This window comes from Carcharodon carcharias, chromosome 12, assembly GCF_017639515.1.
Source record: "Carcharodon carcharias isolate sCarCar2 chromosome 12, sCarCar2.pri, whole genome shotgun sequence".
Classification (NCBI taxonomy): domain Eukaryota; kingdom Metazoa; phylum Chordata; class Chondrichthyes; order Lamniformes; family Lamnidae; genus Carcharodon; species Carcharodon carcharias.
In genome coordinates this window covers 99,427,330-99,454,390 of record NC_054478.1, presented here as the reverse complement: position 1 = coordinate 99,454,390, position 27,061 = coordinate 99,427,330, and the positions used below count along the sequence as shown (strand labels likewise).

At 39.0% G+C, this 27,061-nt stretch overlaps 1 protein-coding gene across 4 annotated transcripts in view; it reads left to right on the top strand.

The window, feature by feature from the left end:
- Positions 1–223: 223 nt before the first annotated feature.
- Positions 224–27,061, top strand: part of stat1a (signal transducer and activator of transcription 1a) — a 57,610-nt gene continuing 30,772 nt past the window's right edge. For 2 of the 4 annotated variants that reach the window (XR_005944599.1, XM_041201229.1), the window contains exons 1-10: positions 230–380; positions 11,573–11,701; positions 11,999–12,143; positions 12,992–13,090; positions 16,507–16,596; positions 20,625–20,703; positions 20,850–20,941; positions 21,792–21,943; positions 23,234–23,392; positions 24,070–24,162. Coding sequence is in view for 3 of the 4 variants with exons in the window: in XM_041201229.1 (XP_041057163.1) it covers positions 11,574–11,701; positions 11,999–12,143; positions 12,992–13,090; positions 16,507–16,596; positions 20,625–20,703; positions 20,850–20,941; positions 21,792–21,943; positions 23,234–23,392; positions 24,070–24,162 (1,037 nt within the window). In the remaining variant the exon portion in view is untranslated. Of the gene's footprint in view, positions 414–11,572; positions 11,702–11,998; positions 12,144–12,991; positions 13,091–16,506; positions 16,597–20,624; positions 20,704–20,849; positions 20,942–21,791; positions 21,944–23,233; positions 23,393–24,069; positions 24,163–27,061 lie in introns of all 4 variants that reach the window. The other 2 variants (XM_041201227.1, XM_041201228.1) reach the window with 2 other exon arrangements.

Sequence of the window (27,061 nt, the reverse complement as noted above, 5' to 3'; positions counted from 1 at the left end):
TTCCTGCCATTTGCACCATGCTTCTTACTTTGTAACTTCTCGGAAACCACGTGCCGCCCTTCCCACATCCTCCCTGCGGCTCCGCTCCGCTTCGCAGCGCTACCCGGACCGAGGGAGGGAGCGTCAGAGCCGGGAAGAGCTGCAGGCCCCGCCCTCCCACCTCCCCGCGCGCCCATTGGCTGCCCTGCAAAGGACGGTCGGCGGTTGGCTGAGCGGAATGTCAATCACGTGGGCTGCCTGGAGGCGGGTTTGGCTTTCGCCTCATCGCTTCTTCCGCATTTATTACAAACGGGCGGATCGAAGCTGGAGTTTTATTATTACAGCTAGAACAGGGTGCACGCCTGTCGTGGAGCATCGGGCTCTGGAGCTTCAGTAGTCAGGTTTGGGCTGGTGTCTTTCTCCTTTGAATACAGGTGTGTGTGTCTAGGTTGGAGTCCGGCAGGGTAGCAATCATGGCCGGTTCGCTAATGAAGTGACATGAAAAAAGAGCAGGGAGTGGGACTTCAGCTCTGAAGAAGAGTTAGACGGACTCGAAATGTTCACTCTGTTTCTCTCTCCACAGATACTGTCAGACCAGCATTTTCTGTTTTTATTAGGGAGTGGGGCCAGCTGGATTGACTTTTGTGCCAACTCTTTTAAAGAGCAATGTGCTGAATAGCCTCCTTCTGCAATGCATTATAATTCTATAATACTAAGGTCGTTCAGCTCAGTAGAACTTGTCATTTAGAAAGTCGCTTGGTCTCCAGGAGCAGATTTTTAGCTCTGAAGAAGTCATACGGAGTTGAAATGTTAACTCTGTCTTTCTCGCCAAGATGCTGTTAGACCTGCTAAGTTTTTCCAGCATTTTCTATTTCTGTTCCAGATTTTCAGAACCAACTTGTGGGGATGCATGGAAATTTTTGTTCTGGTCATTTTTATTTTTGCGGAAAGTGGAGACCACTCACGAATTGTGGGAATTTGAAATCAAAGCAGAAACATTTAAAGATACAAGAATGTATGCCGGCACCTGAGCAAATAAAAAATGGGTTCGGGGGTAGACACTGCTCGAATAGGTTTCTATTTGGCTTAAAAACAAAAAACTGCGGATGCTGGAAATCCAAAACAAAAACAGAATTACCTGGAAAAACTCAGCAGGTCTGGCAGCATCGGCGGAAAAGAAAAGAGTTGACGTTTCGAGTCCTCATGACCCTTCGACAGAACTAAGTAGAAATAGGAAAGGGGTGAAATATAAGTTAGTTTAAGGTGTGTGTGTGTGTGTGGAGGGGGGTGGGGGGAGAGAAGTGGAGGGGGGTGTGGTTGTAGGGACAAGCAAGCAATGATAGAAGCAGATCATCAAAAGATGTCACAGACAACAGAACAAAAGAACACAGGTGTTGAAGTTGGTGATATATATCTAAACGAATGTGCTAATTAAGAATGGATGGTAGGGCACTCAAGGTATAGCTCTAGTGGGGGCGGGGGGAGCATAAAAGATTTAAAAATATTTAAAAATAATGGAAATAGGTGGGAAAAAGAAAAATCTATATAATTTATTGGAAAAAAGCAAAAGGAAGGGGGAAGAAACAGAAAGGGGGTGGGGATGGAGGAGGGAGGTCAAGACCTAATATTGAATTCAACAACTTTAGGTCTTGACCTCACTCCTCCATCCCCACCCCCCTTTCTGTTTCTTCCCCCTTCCCTTTGCTTTTTTCCAATAAATTATATAGATTTTTCTTTTTCCCATCTATTTCCATTATTTTTAAATATTTTTAAATCTTTTATGCTCCCCCGCCCCCACTAGAGCTATACCTTGAGTGCCCTACCATCCATTCTTAATTAGCACATTCGTTTAGATATATATCACCAACTTCAACACCTGTGTTCTTTTGTTCTGTTGTCTGTGACATCTTTTGATGATCTGCTTCTATCACTGCTTGCTTGTCCCTACAACCACACCCCCGTCCACTTCTCTCCCCCCCACCCCCCTCCACACACACACACACCTTAAACCAGCTTATATTTCACCCCTTTCCTATTTCTACTTAGTTCTGTCAAAGGGTCATGAGGACTCGCAATGTCAACTCTTCTTTTCCGCCGATGCTGCCAGACCTGCTGAGTTTTTCCAGGTAATTCTGTTTTTGTTTCTATTTGGCTTACCTGCTTTGGAGTAATGACTGAGTCAGGCAATATGAGGAACAAAATAAAGGTACGCACAAACAAAATTGAATGCTGGGTTGCTCTGATCATCAGCAAGCTTGCATGAGATGGAAAAGAGGGATTCTTGTGATACATAGAATCAAAGAAAATTTACAGGCTGCATGGTCTGCTTCTGTGCAATCAAGCCTGTGCAGGCTTTCTGCAGGACTAGTTTAGTCAGTCCAAGTCCCTGATCTTCCCTGTAGCCCTTCATTTTTTTTTCCCTTTGGGCTGGTGCATTCCAGATCATAACTATTCGTGGCCAGATGTTGTTTTCCCTTGTTTTACTTTTGTTTCTTTTCTTCTGGTGCTCACCCTTCCATAAACAGGAAAAGTTTCCCTATATCTACTCTGTTTAGACCCCTCATTGTTTTGACCACCTCTACCAAGTCCCCTCTCAACCTTCTGTAAGGAGAATAACCCCAGCTTTTCCAGTCTATTCTTGTAACTGAACCCCCCTTATCCCTGGAACTGTTTTTGTAAATCTTTCCTGCAGTTTGTACTGGAGAGAGATGCCTTTGTGGAATATGGCAAATTACTATAGCCTTTGTGTCCTTGTGTCTCGTTCTGTTATCTGTATAAATGAAAATGTACCTCTTTGTCTACCCCTTTCTCTAAATGTACATTATACTTAAGTTTTTAATTTTTTTTTCAAACTTGCATGGTTGGGGTGCCTTTTGCAGTGCAAGTGCTGATTATTCAGAAGTACATACTTATTTGGAACTGTTACAACCTCCAGTGAGATTTTTCAAATCAACTTAAACAAAAAATTCGGACTCGAAACGTTAACTGTATCCCTCTCCGCAGATGCTGTCAGACCTGTTGAGTTTTTCCCGGGTAGTTTTTTTTTCTAGATTTCCAGCATCCGCAATATTTTGCTTTTAAACAAAAAAACTTTTTCTTAAAAGGATCATGCACTCATGGCCTGTTATTGGACATAAATGGATAGTTAAGGCATTCAGATTGTATTTTGGGAAATCCTTGGATCGTTTTCCAATGAAGAATACTGGACCTGTCATGTGTTGTTTAAATTAAAATATGAAGCTTCATCTCAACTTATTTCCCTTTTCCTTTTAATTCTTCCCTACTGTAGCTCAAATGGCAAAGTACGGTGTTTTGAGGATTTGTGTAGAAAGTGGCAAGTCTGTTCAAAACCAAAAGTTAGGGTTTGATCCAAGGACAGAATATATTATGCTTAGCAGAGGGATGTTAAATAAAAGCTGGCATGAATTTTGGAAGTAAATTTTAAGTGAGTTTAAGTGTGATTTTATAAAGATTTATTTGTAAGGTTTGGATATATTAAATAGTTTGAGTTTTACCTTTTTGTCTTGTTTCCACTGGTATTTTATCAACACACTGGTTTATGACATAGTAATTTTAACATTGTGTCGAAAGTTGGCAAAAATAAGGTATTGATTTATTTAATGAAAATACTGCTGGGAAATAAAATACTATGTGACATGATTTATATTCATTTAGTAAGTTGACCTCAATGAGCAACCTATACAGAACTTGGAGAAAAACAGAGAAGTTGTTAAAATTTCACATTGAGGATTTCTGTAGAGTCAGATCATGTGGATCAGCAGGAGTGATAACTCAATTCACTATAGCAGGCAAAGCACTGTTTTTATATGTAAAATCAATAATCTGGCCTTCAAAAAAAAGACCTGTTTTATTATTCTTTGCAATGCTGGGCTGACAGGAAGAATCTTGGCTGTAATGGCCAGTTATACAGTAGCTTGCATCCATGCAAAAGCCACAGCATGACTTAGGAATGCAATTGCTAAATGTTGTGGCAGACTGTGCACAAATAGGTTAAGGTTAGAAGTTTAAAAGCAAATTCTGAGTTCATGAAACTTAATTTTATTGTTAGTTAAGAACCTTAGCAAATATTAATGCAAATCCAGTAGTATGAATAGACGTATAACAGCACTGATTGCATATTTTCACAAATCCAAGTATTTATGTGAGGTTGGTTGCAAGGCAATATTCTGAAACACCTGAGGGTGTTTAGTTTCTTGTGTAATTCAGGTGGCTGCTGCTAGCACTACTACAACACAAACTCCTACCCAAGTCAGAAGATGATCTTTTTAAAAATTAAAAGCATTTTATCAAATTTAGTGTCAGCCGTTGTTCAGTTGGTAGCCTTTCTTGTCTTTGAGTCACAAGGTCCTGGGTTCAAATCCCATGCCATGACTTGAGCACAAAAGTAAAGGCAGCCACTCCAGTGCAGTGCTGAGGGAATGCTGCGCTGTTGGCAGTACAGACATTCAATCTTCTCTCAAGGTGGATGTAAAAGTTCCCATGGCACTATTTTGCAGAAGAGCAGGGAATATCCTGGTCAATATTTATCCCTCAATCTGCATCACAAAATCAGATTATCTTGCTCTTATCACTGTGGCGGCTTGTTGGGCACAAATTGGCTGCTGGCTTTCCTACACTACAACACTGATTACACTTCAAAAGTATTTCATTGGCTGAAGAGCACTTTGAGATGTCCAGTAATCATGAATAGCACTAGATGCAAATCTTTTGGTCACGTTAGCTCTGATATGCGAACCGTCTCCCCCTATGAATTAAGATAATTTTCCCTGTACAAAATCTTAAACCAATGGGTTAAATAGAAAATCCTCATCGCTGAATTTCTGTTGTATAGGTTCCTTTCAATTTCCTGGAGCTCAAAGGGCCGGACAATAAGCAATAAACACTATTGGACTGTGGTGTGACATAAATGAAATATTTTGACTTGGTGGCAATCCTTATTCTACCATAATACGTGGGAACAGAAGTAGGCCATTTGGTCCATCGAGTCTGCTATGCCATTCAATGAGATCGTGGCTGATCTGAATCCTCAACTCCACTTTCCTGCCTTTTCCCCAAAACCCTAGATTCCCTTATTGATTAAAAATCTACATATCTCAGCCTTGAATATACTAAATGATCCAGCTTCTACAGCCCTCTGTGGTAAAGAATTACACAGATTGACTGCCCTCTTAGAGAAGAAATTCTTCCTCACCTGTTTTGAATGGGTGCCCCTTTACTCTGAGATTATGTCCTTTGGTCCTGGACTCTCCTACAAGGGGAAACAACCTCTCAGCATCTACCCTGTCAAGCCCCCTAAGAACGTTATGCTTTGATAAGGTCCCTTCATTCTTCTAAACTCCAGTGAGTACAGGCTCAACCTCTCCTCATAAGAAAATCCCTCCATCCTTGGGATCAACCTGGTGAACCTGCTCTGTACTGCCTCCAATGCCAGTATATCTCTCCTTAGGTAAGGAGATCAAAACTGTTCACAGTACTTTAGGTGTAGTCTAACTAGTGCCTTGTATAGTTTTTAGCAAGGCTTCCCTATTTTTATACTTCATTCCCTTTGAAATAAAGGCCAACATTCCATTTGCCTTCCCTATTACCTGTTGAACTTGTATGTTAGCTTTTTGGGATTCATGCACGAGGACCCCCAAATCCCTCTGTGCTGCAGCTTTCTTCAGTCTTTCTCTATTTAAATAATATTCAGCTCCCCTCTTTTTCCTGTCAAAGTGCATAACCTCACACTTTCTCACAATATATCCCAGCTGCCACATTTTTTTCCCATTCACTTAACCTGTCTATATCCCTCTGTAGACTCTTGGTGTCATCTTCACCACTTGCCTTCCCACTTATTTTTGTGTAATCTGCAAACTTGGCGATAGTACATTCATTTTCATCATCCAAATCATTAATATACATTGTAAATAATTGTGGCCCCAGCACTGATCCCTGTGGCACTCCACTAGTTACATGTTGCCATCCTGAAAATGCCCCCCCTTATCCCAGCTCTCTGTCGTCTATTAGTTAGCCAGTCATCTATCCATGCTAATATACTACCGCCAACACCATGGGCTCTTACGTGTGCTACCTTATCGAATGTCTTTTGGAAATCCAACATATTACATCTTCTGATTCCCCTTTATCTATCCTGTGTTACCTCTTTGAAGAATTCTAACAAATTTGTCAGGCATGATTTCCTCTTCATGAAGCCATGCTGACTCTGATTAGATTATGCATTTCTAAATGCTCTGCTATTACATCCTTTATAATAGACTCCAACATTTTCCCAATGACAGATGTTAAGCTAACTGGCCTATACTTACCTGTTTTTTTGTCTCCCTCCCTTTTTGAATAAGTGTGTTACATTGGCTGTTTTCCAATCCTCTGGGCCTTTTCCAGAATCTAAGGAAAATTACTACCACTATCTATCTCTGCAGCTATTTCCTTTTAATATCCTAGGTTGCAACCCATCAGGCCCAGGTGAGTTATCGACCTTTTAGTCCCATTAGTTTCCCTAGTACTTTTTCTCTAGTGATACTTATTTATTCTGCCCACCCCCCACCCCCCCCAACCCTGTCTTTGCCCCATGACTGTTTAGTATTTTTGGTATGCTATTAGTGTCTTCTACCATGAAGACTAATGCAAAGTATTTATTTAACTCCTCTGCCATTTCTTGGTTCCCCATTGCTGTTTCTCTAAATTCATTCTCTAAGGATCTATTTTGACTTTGGCCTCTCACTTCCTTTTTATGTATTTAAAGAAGCTCTTACTGTCCGTTTTTATATTACTTGCTAGTTTACCCTCAAAATTTATTTTCTTTTATTTTTGGGTCATCTTTTGGTTTTTAAAACTTTCCCAATCCTCTGGATTATACCACTAATTTTTCCACATTGTGTATGTTTTTTCTTTCACTTTGATACTATCCTTAACTTCCTTGTTAACCATGATTGGTTTATCCCCTTCCTACAATCTTCCTTCCTCACTGAGATATATCCTTGTTGTGAGTCGTGAACTATTTTCTTAAATGTCTGCTATTGTTCATCAACTGCCTTTTCTGCAAAACCCCTTTCCCAGTCCACTTCAGCCACTCTTTTTCATTACTCTTATTTAAGTTTAGCACAAATGTTTCTGATCTAAGTTTCTCACTTTCAAGCTGAATGCTAAATTCCACCATGTTATGATCACTGTTTCCTAGGGGATCTTTTATTCTGAAATCATTTATTAAACCTGCCTCATTACACTTTACCAGATCCAAAATAGCCTGATCCTTGGTTGGATCCACAAACATATTGTTCTAGGAAACTGTCCCGTATACACTCTGAAATCTTACTCGTGGCTACCTCAGCCAATTTGATTTTCCCAATCTACATGGAGGTTAAAGTCACCCATGATTAATATACTGCCTTTTTTACTTGCCCTAATTATTTTCTGATTTATTCTCTGTCTGACAGCATAGCTGCTGTTAGGGGGCCTATAGACTACTCCCACTTGTGTCGTCTTTCCCTTGTTTTTGTTACCTCCACTCATATATGGATTTCACATTTTCTGATCCAAGATCAATTCTTTCTATCTTTCTTATTCCATCTCGATAGCATTAAATCTATTCACTGGACATTAAAAGTCCTGAATTACTGTGCAGTGATTTGTTAGGCCACTAAGAGAAGATTTCAGCCCAGTGGTGGTCTGGAGAGGTAAGTACTTGAGATCTCCAGAGAGAACTAATTTAAATACCAATTGGACAAAAGTGGGTGTAGCTAGTTGTGGTTTACGAAAACTCGGACCGATTTATTTATTTATTTTTGTTTGTTTATTTATTTTGCACCTTCGAGCAACAGACTGGGCAACAAGCTCAGGAAGGAACAGTGCTTGGCTTACTTGTTTGAGTTGTCCATAACTCCACTGCATATCTTGTCAATCTTTTCAGCGTGCTTTTGAAAAATTTTGTCTGCAGCAGGAGGAAATGCATCAAGTGGTTAGATAGGACAGCAGAGCATTGCACTAAGCAGAAGAACAACATGGAACTTAACCGACTTCCATGCTCTCCTGGAACAAATTGAAGTCAGTGGGAGCAGACTCCTGGGCATGCATACTAGCAAGCCAGCCAGAAAAATCACACTTGTCTAATTATTATTGTGGCTATATACAAGAACTCAAGTTGAATTGTGGCTCTGATTTTAATAATCCTATAGGAACATATATGTCTATAAACTGCCTGAAATTCCTAATGTGTGAATTGAGAGCATGTTATTTATGCTGTTAAAACTAGATGATGTCTGGAGAATTGACTAACTGAAACAAAACATTCCTGTTGTCAGACATTCTTGTTTGCCAACGTTCTCTGCCCTGAGTAGGTCAGGAACTGCAACCTGTTTTTCCCCCCTTGCCTGTCCTTTCCCCGGTCTGTGCACACACCATGGGGTAGAGTAACAGCAGCCTGCAAAGTGAGACACTCCACTTGCCACATGGCCACTCAGAGTTCGAATTGCCTTTTGGGACTGTTAGGCAGTGCAGTCCCACAAACTTGAGTCAGATGCCTCCACTTTGAAAAGACACATCCACCTTTTGAAAGTGATGACGACCCACTTTTTATTCATTCATGAGCTATGGGTTTTGTTGGCAAGATCAGCCCATTCCCAATTACCCTTGAAGGTGGTTGAGAGCTACCTCCTTGAACTGTAGGTACACCACAATGCCATTATGGAAGGAGTTCCAGGATTTTGGAAGAGCGGTGATGAAGTAAAGTCAGGAATGTGTGAGATTTGCTGGGGAACTTGGAGGAGCTGGAGTTCCCATATGCCTAGTTACCTTGTCCTTCTAGGTGTTAAGAGTTCATGGGTTTGGAAGGTGCCACCAAAGAAGCCATGGTGAGTTGCTGTACTGCATTTTGTGGATGGTACACACTGTTGTCACATTGTATCCATGATGGAAGGAGTGCATGTTGAAGTTGATGGATGGGGTGCTGAATGAGCGGGCTGGATAATGTTGAGCTTGTGTTGTTGAAGCTGTACTTATCGAGGCAAGTGGAGAGTAAGCCATCGCTTCCTTGACTTGTGCCTTGTACATGATGGAAAGGCTTTGAGGAGTCACGAAGTGAATACCACAGAACATTCAGCTTCTGACCTGCTTCTAGAGCCACAATATTTATGTGGCTAATCCAGTTAGGTTTCTGATCAATGATGACAACCAGGAATTAAAACAAAACGCTGGAAAAACTCAGCAGGCCTGGCAGCATCTGTGGAGAGAGAAACAAAAGTTAACTTTTTGACTCTGACTCTTCAGAGCTCTGAAGAAGTCATATGGGCTCGAAATGTTATCTCTGTTTCTCTCTCCACAGATACTGCTATATCTGCTGAGTTTTTCCAGCATTTTTTGTTTTTCTTTTGGATCTCCAGCATCCACAGTATTTTGCTCTTATCTTAGTGACAACCAGGATGTTGGTAGTGGGCATTCGTTGATGGTATTTCAATTGAATGTCAAAAGGAAGTGATTAAGATATATTAAAAACAGCAAGACTCCATGGAATAAGCAGTATGGAAAAGGAAGTCCACAAGCCTATACCACAAAGGCGGAAGTGTAAACTCTACTTCATGACCTTTTTCTTGTGTTGCTCACAGCAGTGCCTGGGAGATTAATCCTCTGTTCAGGCTGGCAAAGCTACTTGAATTTAAAGTGCATGGACCCCTCAAAGCTTGGCTTCTTTTGGTTCATTATTTGGAATTAACTGAAATGAAGCTATGTTTATCTCTTAAAAGAATATTAGAGGTAGAGATTGTACCTTGCTGTGCTCATTTTCCTGGAGGCAACCAAGGGAAGCAAGAAGGGTCAGTTTCACGGAGCTAAATTCTGTACCCTGTGCTTTTAAGGATACCTGAAATACATGCAACTCTTATTTTTTAATCCCGCAAATAGTAAATGAGATGAATGCTCCCTGTACATCTAATCATTGCTGCCACATAGGGAATTTCCTACTCTTCTTTAAATAGAGAAATGGGATTGATTTCTTTTTATTTAATGGCTGGCAGGTGGTGCTGCATTTTAATGCCGAATCTAAAACATGACCGTATCTTTGACCATGCGTTAAAATGTTAGATTAGATTATTTCCCTGAGTTCTGAAGCAAGACTTGAACCCAAAACCTACTAAGCTATAGACGACATCCTGCCAACTGACACTGACGTCTGCTGGCTTTAATGAAAGTACCATCCGTGTCAATTTTTTTACGATTCATACATATGTTGTTTAGATCCAGGCAAAGTTGTCTTTATATATCTGTTGTGTAATTAATTAATTAGTACAAAAATTGTAAGCCCACTCAATGTCTGATTTGCTGTTGAATTGTTTGCTAGCCTAGTAGGTGGCAATTTCCAGATTTTGCTGCAATGCAGCGGTTTATTGCAGAGAAACCTTCGAAGATTAACTATTTTGCGGTAATATTGATGTAATCAGAGTTGGGGACTTCATTCAGGGATTTATAGAGACTTGTTGGCATTTATTGCTAACGTGTATGACTGAAAAATGGAAGTGTTTATATGTATTTCAGGGAGGGGAGTTGGATGGTGACTGTGTGTTCCCATATTGTCCTTTTACCCCGCTTCATTTTCAGCGTAGATGTAAATGAAGGGCTATTCTTTCAGTAAGGTTTCATTCAATGTGAAATGGAGGTGGTCAATCTCAGTCCAGTTCCTAGTAGGTATAGCCCACAGCCCAAATGGTTCCATATTTACTGCTGATTGACAATTCAGTTGACTCAGATGTCACAAAGATACCTTGTCTTGGAAATAGAAGTGTAATATGAAAATGAGGAGGCTTTGAAATGTTTGCTCCAATATAAAGTGGGGTAAAATTGAGCAAGCTTCAATGCTGTTTCTGATCTGGAACAGGAAAATTTTTCACTCACTGTAACAACAACTTGCATTTTTATATAGCACCCTTAGCATTGTAGAACATCCCAAGGCATTTCACAGGAATATCAGCAAACAAAATTTGACACTGATTCACATGAGATTTTAGGACAAATGACTGAAAACTTACTCAAAGAGGTATCTTAAAGGCAGAGCGCTTTAGGAAGAATATTCTAGAGTTTAGGACCAACGCCACAAAGTACAGCTGTCAGTGGTGTAGTGATTAAAATAGGAAATGCTCGAGGCCAGAATTGGAGGAGTGCCGAGAGGCGGTGGTGTAGTGGTATTGTCACAGGACTGGTAATCCCGAGACCCAGGGTAATGCTCTGGGGACCCATGGAATTAAAAGTCTAATGATGCCCAAGAAGCCATTGTCGATTGTGACTCCAGACCCACAGCAATGTGGTTGACTCTGAGCAAGGACAATTAGGGATGGGCAGTAAATACTGGCCTAGCCAGCGGTGCCCACATCCTATGAATAATTTAAAAAAAAAAATCTTAAATCTTAGTGGTAGGGCTGGTAAGGGTTGAGAGGTGGGAAGGGGTGAGACCATGTAGGGATACTTGTAACATTTCTCTCTTTGAAGTGTCGTCATTGTTATTAAATATTCCAGATCTATATTGCACATACATTTTCTTGAATTCAATATAGATGTAGGTGACTCTTTTATATGTGCAATTTCCCTGCAGAATGTCACAGTGGTACCAGCTACAACAGTTAGACTCCAAATTCCTCGAGCAGGTTGATCAGCTCTATGATGACAACTTTCCAATGGAGATCAGGCAGTATCTTGGACAGTGGCTGGAGACTAAAGACTGGTAAGAATTCCTTCAATTCCAATTCAATAAGCTAATTAAAGATTAGCACTAATATTGGGGGGAGTGGTGAAGGGGGAATGAAGTTGGTCTTTGGCAACAGTGCAAAATGGTGATAGCAAATTGCCTGATTCACAACTTGCATATTTCATTTACGTGGGCTCCAGAGTTGCTGACATTACTTTTTATCACTATTGTCTGTTTTTTGCATTATCACTGAAGAATAATTTAAACCACTGATGTTGCACCCCTCACAGGCTGAGCTGTTTGCTTTTTCATTTAATGGTTTGTGTTGTTTAGGGAACATGCTGCCTCCAATGATTCGATGGCCACAGTCTTGTTCCATGAACTGCTGATGCAGTTAGATGACCAGTACAGTCGATTTTCCCTGGAGAATAATTTTCTGCTTCAGCACAACATCAGAAAAATCAAACGTAACCTACAGGTAAGGATGGGAGCTTCCAAACATGGGTGCCTGAGTGATTGAACCAGTTTCCTAACCCAGCTGCTTAAATATGCCTCACAAGAGGGCCGCAGCAAGGACAAATTAATATCCAACATCAAATTGATTGGCTTGATTTCAGTTTCTAGTGTTTGTGAATTAGCCTCTAACTTCAAGTATCGTACTGCTGTTTGTATAGTATAGTAAGGGTGGCCATTATTAAAATACTTCAATGGTTAAATAATGAGAGTAGTGAATAAACATTTCAATTTATATACTAACCTGCACTGTAACATTTACTGAAGAATAAATCAAATGTACGCTGAGCAAATTAAATAATCCAGATGTAATGCAAGTCACTAATTTTGGTTTGTTTATACCACTTAATGGATTAGTTTGATATTTTTTTAAAAAAAAGAAACATTTTGGGTCTATAAGCCAATTTTACTTTGTACAATATACATGAAATTTTGGGGATATTGTAGAGAAACTGACACAATTAAGATTTGTAAGTTGGATAATGGGCAGAAAACCCAAGTCTGTGCATAATATAGGAGAATTTTTTTTAGGAGTAAATGCTTCTTGGGGGCATTTCAGACCTGTCTATTTTAATGTTATAAGTTTTTCTTGAGTAAACATTCTGGCCAAATTGTAGATACAGGTATTTATTGGGTTTCCATAATGGTGGTTTGTTTCCATTTATAACACACAAAGTGATTGATTCACTTGATTAAAGATTGATCTGAGATTTTAGGTAAATTGCTTCCAGTATGTTTGATTAAATTTTACTTTTAGTATATAAGCATCTATCAGTATATTTCTGCATCTTATAGCTATCTTCTATTTTTTAGGTTTTCTTCCAGGAAGAACCTATTCTAATGGCACTGACTATATCTAACTGCCTGAAAGAAGAAAAGAAAATCCTGGAAAATGCACTCAAAGCTGAACAGGTACTTTTTAATTTGACATATTTCAGTTTAGTCTGAAACATTTTTTTCATATTTAATGTTTTACACCAAGTGAATGTTCCTGCTTTTTATGACATAAAGCTAGTAATGAATGCAGTAATTTGCATTGAAAATGCATTTTTCATTTGTTTGCTTATATTGTGCACTTTTATCTGTTCAAAAGAAAAGCAAACAGTTGTGTGTATGAATCAGTCAGGTTAATATTGCGGAAGAAAGCTGGAAACTCAAAATAAAACTAAAATGGTATTAATTTCTACAGGAAATTTATATTTTGAGTTAATAGAAACAATATTGAGGTGAGCCCCTCTCCCAGCTCTGCTGAAAGGACAGAAGAACACTTATTGAGGTCCAACCCGCTGGCTTCATCAAAACAGTCATGAGTTATTGGAAGCCATGCTAAGGAGTTTTTTGACTATGATCAAGTGTGTTTTGGAACTTGCTTCTATACCATCTTCTATGGCATCAGCATTCTGCTGTCTTCTCTGCAGAATCTTACGACAGGAGTTCATGTTGCACACTTCAAAGCTCAAATGGCTGCCGTGGAGGCACTGTGTTCCAGAGTGGAGAGATTAATGAATCGAATAGATAGGAGCTTTTAAAGGAGTCAGTCTTCAATGTACTGCTCTTTTTGCAGATCAGTGCAGATGCTGTGAAGTGAGCAATATGTGATTGTCTCTCTTAGATGTCAGCATATCTGCTCCTTTGACACCCACTCGACCTTAGTGCCAGCTGAGTCAGACAGTCCTGGCAGCGGCCAAAGTCCTGCAACTCAGTCTCATAAGCTCCACCATCCAAAAGCACTGGCTACAATCATCTCATTTTGGTGGTGTTGTGTTATGTTCAAGAATCCCCATGTAAAACAGCAACAGCCTTCCAACGGCTTTGCTGAGACTGCAAGGGGAGCAATTAATAGAAATAGTTGCGTTCAGAAACTTTTTAAAAAAAAAAAATTATCTACTTGGCTGAGAGATGATTGGAAGGCGATAATGTTTGCTATTAAGTTACTCTCCTTTATCACATTTGGTACTTTGGTTTACAGTGTGGTTTAATAGCAGCTGAGTTTACATTGTCAATATGTCATTGACAAAAGTTGTCTGGTTTAAATGTTAAGATCTGTTAAAGGACTGTTCTTCATTAGGTTTAAGGAGTGGTGAAGCATGTAACAAGGACTGTTAAACAAAGGGACTTTAAGTTCTTGGGGTTAAGGTAATGGCAGGTTGGCAAGATATAATGAGTGGCGTGTGACAGGGATCAGTACTGGGACCTCAACTGTTTGCAATTTATGTAAATGACTTGGATGAAGGGATGGTTGCCAAATTTGCTGATGACACAAAGCTAAGTGGAAAAGTAAGTTGTGAAGAGGACATAAGGAGGCTACAAAAAGATGCAGATATGTTAAGTGAGTGGGCAGAGATCGAGCAGATGGAATTTAATGTGGGAAAACGTGAAATGGTTCATTTTGGAAGAAAGAATAAAAAAGAAGCATTAAATCTAAATGGTGTGAGCTGCAGAGGGACCTGGGTGTCCTCGTGCATGAATCACAAAAGGATAGTACAGCAAGTAATTAGGAAAGCTAAAGGAATGTTGTCATTTTTTGCAAGGGAAATTGAATACAAAATTGGGGAGGCTATATTTCAGTTGTACAGGGCACTAGTGAGGCCACATTTGGAGTACTGTATATAGTATTAGTCACTTTTTATTTAAGGAAGGATGTGAATATGCTGGAAGCAGTTCAGAAAAGATTTACCAGATTAATATCTGGAATAGGTGGATTGTCTTATGAGGAAAGGTTGGACAGACTAGGCTTGCATCTGCAGCAGTTTAGAAGAGTAAGAGGTAACTTGATTGAAACATATAAGATGCTGAGGGATCTTGACAGGGTGGGTGTGGAGACCGTGTTTCCTCTTGTGGGAGAATCTAGAACTAGGGGTCACTGTTTAAAAATAAGGGGTCGCCCATTTAAAACAGAGATGAGGTGAAATGTTTTCACTCAGTGGGCCATGAGTCTTTGGAACTCTTCCTGAAAAGGTGGTGGAAGCAGAGCCTTTGAATATTTTTAAAGTAGAGGTGGATAGATTCTTGGTAAGCAAGGACATAAGTTTATTGGGGGTAGGTGGGATGCAGATTTCAGGTTTCTATCAGATCAGCCATGATTTTATTAAATGATGGAGCAGGTTCGAGGGGCTTGAATGGCCTACTCCTCTTTGTTCGTATAAGCAGTTTAGCAGAATTGCTGTTTTGTAAGTTGGCCCTTGACCTCTCTGACTGTGAAGTTTGGAGGTGGTCCTCCTTTTCTCTTTTTTGCTTCTTTTCCTTCACCCGGTCCTCTTTGTTCAATTCGGACTGCAGCTCCCACTCTTCCACGACCTCCTTCAGGTACAAGCCACTTTATAATGCAGGGCATCTGCATACACTGAATGTGCCATACCACAACAATGAGAGACTCTATCTGGGGCAAATTGTGAGAAGTGCCCTGAAAGTCAAGGCACCTGAACCTCTCCTTCAATATTCCTGTGGTGTGTTCTATATTGATGCCTGTTATCCCCTGCTTTGTCAATGTTTGTGCTGCTCAAGTATTATGGGTTTATGCACGGGTGTCATGAGCAATATAAAGCAACTTTTTGTCCTTGGACATTAGCAGCCACCCTGTCCCATTCCTCATGGGGTTGAAATTTCGGGGGAGAGGATGGAGGATGGACTGTCTCGGGATAAATGCATTGAGGCAGCTACCTGGCTACTTTGCACAAATGTTCATGATGGTTTCTTGGGATGACATCTGTCCTGTTTCTAAAAATAAAATCACAAGAGTTCAGGAATGGATTGGTGAATATCTAGCCATGGTTATACCCCCCATGTATACCTTCCTGCTGGTGGATTCCATTATGTTTGTACCTTGTGATTCATTCTGTGCTACAAGATGTGGTGGACTTTCCAATAGGTTAAAAATCCTGCTCACGGGCAGGTATATTGGATTTTTTTGCTTCTGTATATATACACACACACACACACACACACACACACACACACACACACACACACACACACACACACACACCTGTTCTCAGAGACAGGTTGCCTTTTCTAACTTTCTAACTCAGTATAGGGGAGGAGTTGAATCTGGTTTGTGCAGTTCCCTCTGAGGCTGACTATCTCAAGTAAATCATCAGTAGAGCAGTAGCTAATCAATTTTTGAATATTTTCAAAATGACTTCTTGTTAGTAGTCGTTTCTATGACTCCAAAGTTCCAGTGTTACTTTTGCACCATTGGAAGTGCAGCACTGATGCAGGATTGAAAATATAATCTGACCTCTCATCAGAATTGTGGAAGGAGGAAAATCGCTGGAATATTTGAGTTTATCGGAATTATTTTTTTTTGTTGTTGTTGCTTTAATTTTTAGAATCACATTGGTCTTGTCCAGAATGCTGTAATTCAGGATAAGCAGAAACAGCTGGATCAGAAAGTGAAGAACATAAAGAGCACTGTTCAGGTATGTATATGATCACAACAGAACAGCATTCTTACTTTCCTCTTGAGGCAACATTTATGATGTGAATGTAGGTTAAGTAGAAATGTATTTCTCTTCGGAAGTGATTCAAAATTAGATTCTGGAGTTTGAGCTTGGCTAGAGAACAGGAAGATTGACAATATACAGCTTTTGTTTATGTAATTAGCTTGGGGCTCCATGTAAAGCGGGCTTTATTTTAAGTGATTACAGGACTGAACTTATAACAAAATCTGTTTCTACCCTACCTTCCCCACCACCCCAAGAGACCTTCTAGCTGTGGCTGGGACATTATTTTTGAGTGAATTTGGATTGATAGGCTGTTCATATATGGGGATCATCATGTGCATTGTTCCAATGGATAACAAAGTAGGAATTTGGATTATTTTAAATAGTTTTCTGTATGTAATTTTTCATCCAAATTTTATGAACATCAGAAATTCTTGCATTTAAAAATGAACGCTATGTAATTACAAGTAGTAAGCTTTGAATTTTATTATCCCAAGATTGATTTGGACTTGAATAAGTTGAAAACATTTGGTGTCTTTACTGAATTTAACCTAGCCTTAATGCATGCAATGTTCAAAGCAACAGTATTACAAAGAAGCAAACAATATTGCCTATCTTCATATTCACATAGAGAACATAGCCCACTGTCTTTCCAATCTTGTACTCTATAAATTCCAAGCTGTTTAAACTCCCTGCCTTATACTTAGCTAGTTATATAGGCTCCGTTTGTTTTCACAGCTGTTTATAGTCTTAAGTGTGAGAGAAATAAAAGGATTGGGCCTTTTGAAGCAAGGTCTGAAGTTTCAGTCTCTTTCTTAGCTTTCAAGCTGATTCCAGTGTAAGCAATTTGGTGTATCTTTTGTTAGCTAGATGCTTCTGCACTATGGGTAGGATTTAATGGGCCATTCCTGTATTTAGTTGTTTTATATGTTAATGGAAAAACTAATTTTTATTAGTGTGAGCTGATTTACTTGTATAATACCTAATCTACTATAATACACTAAAATACATAATCAAAAATGTACTTCAATCTATTTTGATAAAAATTTGATTGTTAGGGCAAAATTCAGGATTGACCTCTTCTAACAGTACAAAGTACAGAACATCGGTGTGTATGGATGCAGTAGGATTTTAAAATCCCACAGTAAAATCTATTAATCGCAGTATTTGGTAGAAACCAAATATAATCATGCATTCTCATCCATCCAAGCAACAAGATGATTTTTGTTCTGCAGATGACTTGTGAATTTGGTTTCTACCAAATATTGCGATTAATAGATTTTACTGTGGAATTTTAAAATCCTACTGCATCCATACGCACCGATGTTCTGTACTTTGTACTTTTAGGGCAAAATTCAGGATTGAGCTGTTCTAACAATCAAATTTTTATCAAAATAGATTGAAGTACATTTTTGATTATGTAGGTATCTCTCCCCCCATATCAATTTTCTTATGCCCATTCCTGTCAACATTGGTCTCTCTAATGACTGACAAAGCCACCTCCTACCCACTTCTAGCCCCACTAAATGTGCAACCTTGGACAGACCTTGTTTATTTTTTTCTTTTTTTATCTTTCTCTCTCCTGCCCACCCTCCCCACACCCATCGAGCCCAAATGCCATAATGCCTCCTGAAGTTGTTGGGTTTTTTTTTTCTCTCAGTACCCACATTATTGCCTTTTGATGCCTGTGACTCCAGAAAACATTAATTATCTCACCTACCTGTCGTCCTATGTAATGGGTCCCTATCTTCAGACTTCAGTGTGTGCGTGCTTTGTGCTTGAGAGAATCTGCACCACAAGTGTCTTCAAATGCCTGTGACAAAAGCTGGCCTGATGACAAACATTTTTGGACTCCCTTCTTTCCTAAACCCACATTTAACTCCTGATTTCCCAATGCCCTAAATTCTCTTTTTGTTTAAATCCCTCCATGGCATGGACCCTTGCTCTCTCTGCAATTCCCACAATGAATTCCTTGGCCCAGTTCCCTACCTATAATCCCCCAACTTTGATCTTTGTGCATCTTTTCTTTTTATGCCCTGACCGCCATCATTTTTGGCCATTTTTGGTCACTTCAGCTCCATGCCATTGCATTTCTCTCTCTCATCCACTCTCCTTTTTAAAACCCATCTGCTCAACCAAATTTTTGGTCTCATTTTGTTTTCCGTCCTTTGGCTTCTGTCCCATTTAATCATTGTGCTTCTGAAGTGCATTGAGACACTTTTCTACATTTTAAATGCTAGTTTTAGCTGTCATGATAATAGTGCATGGTCTAGTCTTCCATTTTAGTAACTTGTCTAAAAGGTGGACTGTTGTGTTTGTTTTCATCTGAAATTTTTGAGCTGCGGGTTGCCACAGGCTACGGTACCCCAATGTCAGGACCAAATGGGCATCCTGAGCATGGACTTGCTGACAGTGAGACTAGCTCAGCAACCTTCAGGGGGGCAGGTTCCTAATTAGCTGCCGCTGAGTTTTCCACCCTATTAAGAATGGCAATTAAGGAAGCAGAGAACTCACAGCACTGGAGTCTGTGCAGCACCACCTGGAGAAGTGGGTGCTGCTGAGACGAATCGGGGATTGCAAGGGTGCCTCAAAATGGAGGTGCCCTTGTTAGCTTGCACAGCGGTGCAGAAATAAACAACTTCTAGACTGGCAGGTGCAAAGAGATGGAGGAGAACTCCTCGGTTGGATTAGTTTTGATCACATTTGTGACCTTTCATTACTGCGTTCCCATCAATGGGGCATGGAGCCTCTGGCTCCAATGAACCCTCAGCCTGCTGCAGGTAAGTCTCCTTCATTGAGCTGGCAGCCTCTGCACACAGGTTGGGGGAGGGGGCAGGTGCTTCGCTAGAGGTAAAATGCTGGTGAGGCTGCAAAATAGCCCCTATTTGGTGCCTTAACAAACATAATTGGCTGTCTGCTTCTGTGGAGCAGGAAACAGATCTAATTCCCAGCCTATCCTTGGGAAATTTTGCTGATGGTAGGAATGTGTTCAGAACTATCCTGATAGGGCTCCAACCCTATTTTCCCAGCACCTTCGCAACCACCTTGGGTTTGCCTGGAAATTTGACTTGTAGGAAATTAAGTAGACAAAATGAATAGTTAGGGGAGCTACACCAGGAGAAGAATGCTAAGGCTTTTAATAAGTGAAGTTTAACATCATAAACATATTCTGTTTACAAATGCAGAACATTAATGTGAAGAATTTGCTTATTTTTCATCTTTGTAAAATAGCTACAGTAATTATTTCAATTTTGTATTTTTGTTTTTAAAATTAATATGTTACACTTAATAGACCAAGAGCTGTTTTTCTCCAAAGGAGCTTCCTGCATTTATTCAGTTCACTTCTGAATTGTGAAATTTGGAAGGTACATTGTGGACATCATGATTTATTTCTATTTTAAATGAAAACTGAAAGAACTAGAAGATGTGTAATTTCTCAGTATAATCATCCATTTATTAAGAGTAACCTATATTTATTTACAATTAGATGGAAATATGAACTGCAACAGAATTTGATAAATAGTGCATATGCAACATAAAAATTAAAATTTTCAATCACTTCTGTCATCCATACCACATGTTAGATAAGATGAGTCACACTGTAGCCTGAGAGTCAGGTGGTCACTGCTTCAGGCTCCATTCCCGTGACTTGAGAACACAGTCTTAGGCTTGACACATCAATGATGTTCGGGGGAGTACTGCATTATTGGAAATACCATCTTTTGGTTGAGTTATTAAACTGCCCCCTATTTGTCTGTCCCATTTTGTACAAGAACAGGGAATTCTCTTGCATAACATCCCCCAACCAAACCATCAAAGCAAAGCTGGTCATTTTGTCCTGTTTGTGGGATCATACTGTGTGTGAATTAAATACCTCTATCCTACAAAACAGTGAGTGCATTTCAAATAGTAATTAATTTGGCTGTGAAGCATTTTGAGGCATGAGGATGTGAAAAACACTATATGTAAATGTAAGTGTTTTCTTTTTGTTCTTGTGATTATAGGTGATTGAACAGGAAATAAAGTCCCTTGAAGATCTTCAGGATGAATTTGATTTCAGATCTAAAACTTTACAAAGTCGAGGTAAGAAATAAATTTAATGATGCTGGTGAAAGAAATTGCAAGTTATAATTTTTTTATTTTGCAACTCATTTTAAGCATTAATGTTGTGTTACAAAGTAAAATTCTGTGTAGTTTTGTTTTGCTTCATTTTCATTTTACTTTCATAGAACATGAAGTGAATGGTTTGGCTCAAAATGAAATTAAACAAGAAAAAGTCCATCTCCACAATATGATGCTTAAGTTGGATTCGAAAAGAAAGGTAAGCCATGTTTTTGGTATCATGCTATGGTTATTGCCAATGCTTTGTTAATTGTTATCATATTAAGCTTATAAGTAACCACCTGAGTTGCAGCTTTTATTTTTCCAAATTCAAATTTTGAAAAGAAATTGAAATTCACTATAAGTAAATGTGTTTTCAACAAGCATCATCAAGTCAGATTTAGTAGTCATTTAACTTGTTTCTGTTTGTGGGACTTTGCTGTGCAAATTGCAGTAGTTACTTCTAAAACAACAGTGGCTGCATTTCAAAAGTAATTAATTGAATGTTAGACACTTTAAGGAGTACTGCAGACATCAAAGGCACTGTATAAATATAGTGCTTTACTTTTTTTTTGTTTCAAAATTGGAAAAATTTGGTTTCTTAATCAGCAAGAACAATTCCATGTGGAACAAATAAGATTATTATAAATAATAAATTGAGGTATATCTTTAACAACACCCTCTGCCTTCCTCTTAGAGAAGTTTTCTTCAGCTGATAGAATCAGTATGGTACATGATGCATGTTCTTTTTCTCTATATAGAGAAAGAGAAGGCAAAAGTGCTTTTTGCATCAAACCGGAAAGTGGCTGGGCAAATCTCAAACTGCAATTTGTAATATTTCGATTGAACCTTGAAATCAGAAGTGGGGTTATTTAATTTTATTGAAACACACTCAAACTTGATGGCTTTCTAAAACCCTGTTATATGTTTTTAGTTCATTGAAGATTTGTCTTTTAAATGAACATTTACATATTGTAAAGATGAATTTTCCAGGGGGGGCGTGTGTGCGCTTATACACTTTTTTTTAAATGTGGTGTTCACTAACTAACGTGCTATATTGTTCTTTGTAGGATGTAATCAATAAAACTTCTTCTCTGCTGAATGAGACAGAACAAATTGAGGGTATTTTGATCAGTGAAGAATTGGTGGAATGGAAACGGAGACAACAGATTGCATGCATCGGTGGACCACCGAACACCTGTCTTGACCAGCTGCAGCAATGGTGGGCTTTTCAACCAGTTTTACCTACTTGGCTAACTGTGTTCGAATCAATAGTTTGTGCTTTTAACTTTCCAGAGCATACCAGGAAGTTAGAAACAATAACAGAAAATGCTGGAAAAACTCAGCAGGTCTAACAGCATCTGTGGAGGGAGAAACAGAATTAATGTTTCCAGTCCATATGACTCTGAAGAAGAGTCTTATGGACTCAAAACGTTAACTCTGTTTCTCTCTCCACAAATGCTGTTAGACCTGCTGAGTTTTTCTAGCCTTTTCTGTTTATGTTTCAGATTTTCAGCATTCTCAGTATTTTGCTTTTACCAGGAAGCTAGTTGGACGACATGGCTGTTTCGAAGCCTTGTTTATGTAAAACCCTGATATTGATGCCCCAATAAAGGGACGTTAATTAAAGAGCAGCTAACAAATCCTTAACTCCATGTCAAAGAACCATCTGGAAATTCACCTTCTCTTCCCTTCTCCCCTCTCTATTCAATCCCCTTTCCAGGCATTACTGGGTGATTCTAAATGGCTTACTTGAGCCATCTTCCATCCTGCCTGCAATAACACATTTTGTCTCGTGATAACACCTAATCTATTACTTGAAATGCTCACGTGTAACGTCAATTTGAGACACATGCTGAAACTTAAACTGGGAACCAAAACGACTTGCATTGGGTGTCCTTATTTTCAAAATTAATCTTTTTTTATATGTACTATATATGGGAGAAACCAAGTATTCTGGGATTGACTGCATCGCTTAGTGTTCCAAGTCTTTGCCCTCAGCTGGGATCATGCCTAATTTTGCAGCCTGCCAGGAGTGTGTGATTTCAGTTCATTTTCTACTTGTTGGATTTCTTAGTTCATTGCCATCCCAGGATTCTTTTCCATTTGAGCATGGGAAGTTCTTACCTTGAATCTATGTTGCCAGCCTGCACATGATAAGGTGGTTGCTGTAGTTTGAGTACCTAGGAGAGTCCAGCCAAATTTTGTGGAATTAATATCCAACAGACTCCTGACCTGGAACCCCATCCTTCCCATGTGCTGCAGCTTCTACTGTTTAATGTGCTAGAGGATGGGTAGGGGACTATTAGAAGCTTATCAACTCCATGATGTACCAGTGGAATAGGGCTGCCAAACCTGGTTGGAGGCATTCCTGGAGGTTTGATCACATGATGTTCAGTGTCATGACACCTGATTGCGTGATGCTAGGTTGCATGCCTCTGGCTCAGAATGGACTGTTGATATTGTATTTGCTGATTAGTTTAGTTTATTATATTTTGTGTTGTGCTTTCAGGTTCACATTGCTGGCTGAGAGCTTGCAGCAGGTTCGGCAGCAGTTAAAGAAACTGGAAGAGCTTGAACAGAAATATTCATATGATGGGGACCCCATTACTCACAACAAACAATTTTTGGAAGAAAGGAACAATAATTTGTTTCGCAATCTTATTAAAAGGTAACAATTTCAAGGAAGGCTTGAGGAAACCTGACTTCTTCAAACATTTCATCCAAACTCCCTCCGTTTTTAAGCTTGTAAGACTGATTTCTCTTGTCTACACAGTAACACAAAACAGAAAGGAAAATTGGGCCTGTTGTAAAAGAAACTGCTGATTTGCTATGAGCCCATTTTTTACTACTGGCAAAGACCAATTTGTCTCTATCGATCTTTGCCAAGTGGTCATTCTTCAGTTTATCTCCTTAGACAATGGGTTTTGGTAGGTTGTTTAACTGTGACCATACCCAAAAAAAAACTGAACAAAATTAAACATATCCATTGCTGCTTGTCTCCAATAACCATCTTTTCAGCAGTGTAGAGATTTTGCAGAAATAGTCACTTGTATATTATGTACTCCCATAGAATCTCCCAGTATCTGAACTCGATGAGCATCAATGTAAAAGTGGAAATAAATTTATTACATCCTCCAGTTTAAATTCTCCCAACACCTTCCCTGATTAGTGCACATTCTTCCCTTGTGAATAATAGATGCTCTTTTTCGATCATTCACTTGTTGACTTTTATTACCATCTACCCAGAGAGAGTTAAGCATATTACCATTTTTTTTAAAAAAAGAATACTTTATTTGTGAACTGTTTAAGTGAAACTGCATATATTTATGTTCCACTCTACTTTAGTTCCTTCGTGGTGGAGCGTCAGCCTTGCATGCCAACTCACCCACAGAGACCAATGGTCCTAAAAACTGGTGTGCAGTTTACTGTTAAGTTAAGGTTAGTGATTTTTTTAATGTTCCATCATGAGTAACTTTCATTCAGATAAATATTAGGCTTCACAGGTTGGATGTAGTATAAGATCATTGGTTGTTTGCTATATATCTGTATCTCGAGCTAAATTAACCTTGACCCTGGAATTGAACCTCAATTTCTCACCGGAATGATTTGAATGAGCCTTTGGGAAGCTTTCTGATGTGTAAGTATTTTGATGGCTCTGAACAGGCCCCAATATTTGTTATTATGAGCTATAGATCATACAGTCTGTATTGAGGAACTGAAAGTATTAACCAGGCAGAACGAGCTGTAGACTGTAGCTGAAAAGTGTGACACTTTAGAGGAATCATTTTTACCCATAGCCTTTAATGATCACTCTGCAGATGCTTTGATTGTGTTATTGATATGACAAAGTTTTAAAACATTTAAATAGCAAACTGGTGTTAAGGTGCACAAAAAGCAGAGATAAGGCCTGTACTTTAATATATTGTGTCCATTACCTTGTATAACTGAATTTGTAGCATTGCCTTTCTTGGTCATTATGCATTATGTGATGGAAGCCAGACTATCCTCTGAAATCTGTGTTTCTTGGTAGTGTGATCTTAAGTCTATTGTCATTGTGGGTTTTCCTTTTATTTGAAGATTGCCATTTCTTGCATACATAGAAACTGTTATGCATTCTAATATGGCTTTGGAGCCTGATAAAGGGAACATTGATACTACTTGAGATTGCTCCTCCAGTGGTTCGTTCTTGTGCATTTTTATCCCAGTCTGTGGTGGACATACCCATTTCCTGAGGCTCACCTGCAAGGAGTCCTCGAACATTAATCTCCAATGTCTCCAAGTTAAGTTGTAAATATATGACCACGTTAGGAATTTTATCATCAGTCATACAAACTACTTGTCCACTCCACCTGAACTGGGCTCTGAGTGCTTCAGTTCCAGATATTTCTGCTTTTTGAGGTACCTCAGCATTTGGCACTTCATTCTCTCATTTGATAGCATCTCATGAAATCTGTCCAACTGTTCAATATGTTTGGAGTAAGTAGTTTATCTTGTAGGCATTTGCGAGGGTAGATATTACTAGAGCTTTGTTCACAGCAAGTTTTGTTGTAAGTTTTTAATACCTAATTTCCTCCATAGTTTTTGTGTAAATGGACAAATGCTGAGCTTGCCTGGCAATTCTATTTGATACCTCACTATCAATGCAGACATTTCTGGAGATTGTCTTTCCAAGATAGGTGAAGTTATCAACAGCCTTCAGGGTTGTGTCATTGATAGTTAATAGTTGGTAGCCTATAGTCAGAATTTGGTGATGGCTGGTGTTATGACGTGGCAGATGATGTGTGTCAGGCAGACCAAATCCACAAGGGAAACGTGGTCCCTCTATCATAATGGTTTTGCAATTGGTATTTATTATGAGAAGATATGTGCACTGAATTCAGAAGTAATTAATCTACTAAGACCTTTTAAAGATTTTTTTAAAATAATTTAAAGTATTTATTAACAAAATAAAAGATTTTAAGCACATACATAAGACTACAATTACTTAATACTATAACAACTCCTAAAATTTCTAATTAACCTGACTCCCAGTTACACACCCCCTTTAAGGCAACAGTCCAAAATAGATTTTAGATTTAAAAACAAAACCAGCAATTTAACACAGTACCTGCTTGACAGTGGAATTCCAAAAGGCTTTTCCCCAACTTCAGTTACTAGATATAAGACTTATGCACAAATGGCTGAAGGCTTCTTCAAGGTTGTTTTACGCACCCTGGTTAGATCTTAAATGGCCCTCTCCTAACATAGCCTTTCATCCTCCTTTTATATATGTTTCTCTCTTTTTAATATGTAAATTCTATTGTTCCATATGTATTTGGAATGGTACCTTTTTCCCATAATATAAAAACTTTCATGTTGCCAGTATTCTCAGTAACCTTTGGGGAAAAATGAACACACTCCTTTGCCTTACTTATCTAGCTGGTTGTAATCAGACTAATATTCCTTTTGAAATCCAAACAATACCTTCACTTATCTAAATATGCAAATTCCCTTCACACTTTGCATGCCAAGCCAGCATTCATGTTTATTCATTAGCATTTCGAACACATTTCTAGCTTAAATAAAAACAAAATGCTGGAAAACTCAGGTCTGAGAGCATCTGTGGAGAGAGGAACGGAGTTAACATTTTGAGTTTGTATGACCCTTCAGAGCTGACATACAGACTCGAAATGTTAAATCTATTTCTCTCTCCATGGATGCTGTCAGACCTGCTTAGCTTTTGCATTTTCTGATTTTATTTCAGATTTTCAGCATCAGCAGTATTTTGCTTTTATCTACACCTAGCTTCTTAAGCTTCTTTTGATAATTCCAAGTTTGTAGTCTACCTGATTCCAAAGTAATTTAAATCACAAAGATAGGACAATCTATACTCATCCCTATAAACCTACTTTCACAATAAACCAGAAAAATATTATAAGTATGATTAAACTTTCGTAACATTGGTGGAATATCTGTGGTCTTTGTATCACAGGCTTTCTTCAAGTCAACAAAGGCACAGTAGAGTCCCATCTGTTATTTGTGGCATTTCTCAGTATTTACCAAAGGGTAAACATCATGCTGCAAATGTTTCTGCCTTTGCTGAACCCACTTTGATTTTCTAGAAGTACACATTGTGCTTTGTGGCTTCCCAGTCTGAGTAGGACCCTTGCTATAACTTTATCAACTATCAGAAGCAGTGGGATTCTTCTATGGTTGTGTCACACAGATTTTTGTCCTTTTTTGTATAAGTGAACAATTGTGGCATCCTTGAACTTCTGAGGAATGGTTTGTTGATCTCACATTCTTTGATTATAATTGAGTGTTTAACAGCTAGCTAGGCCCCCAAGATTTGTAAATT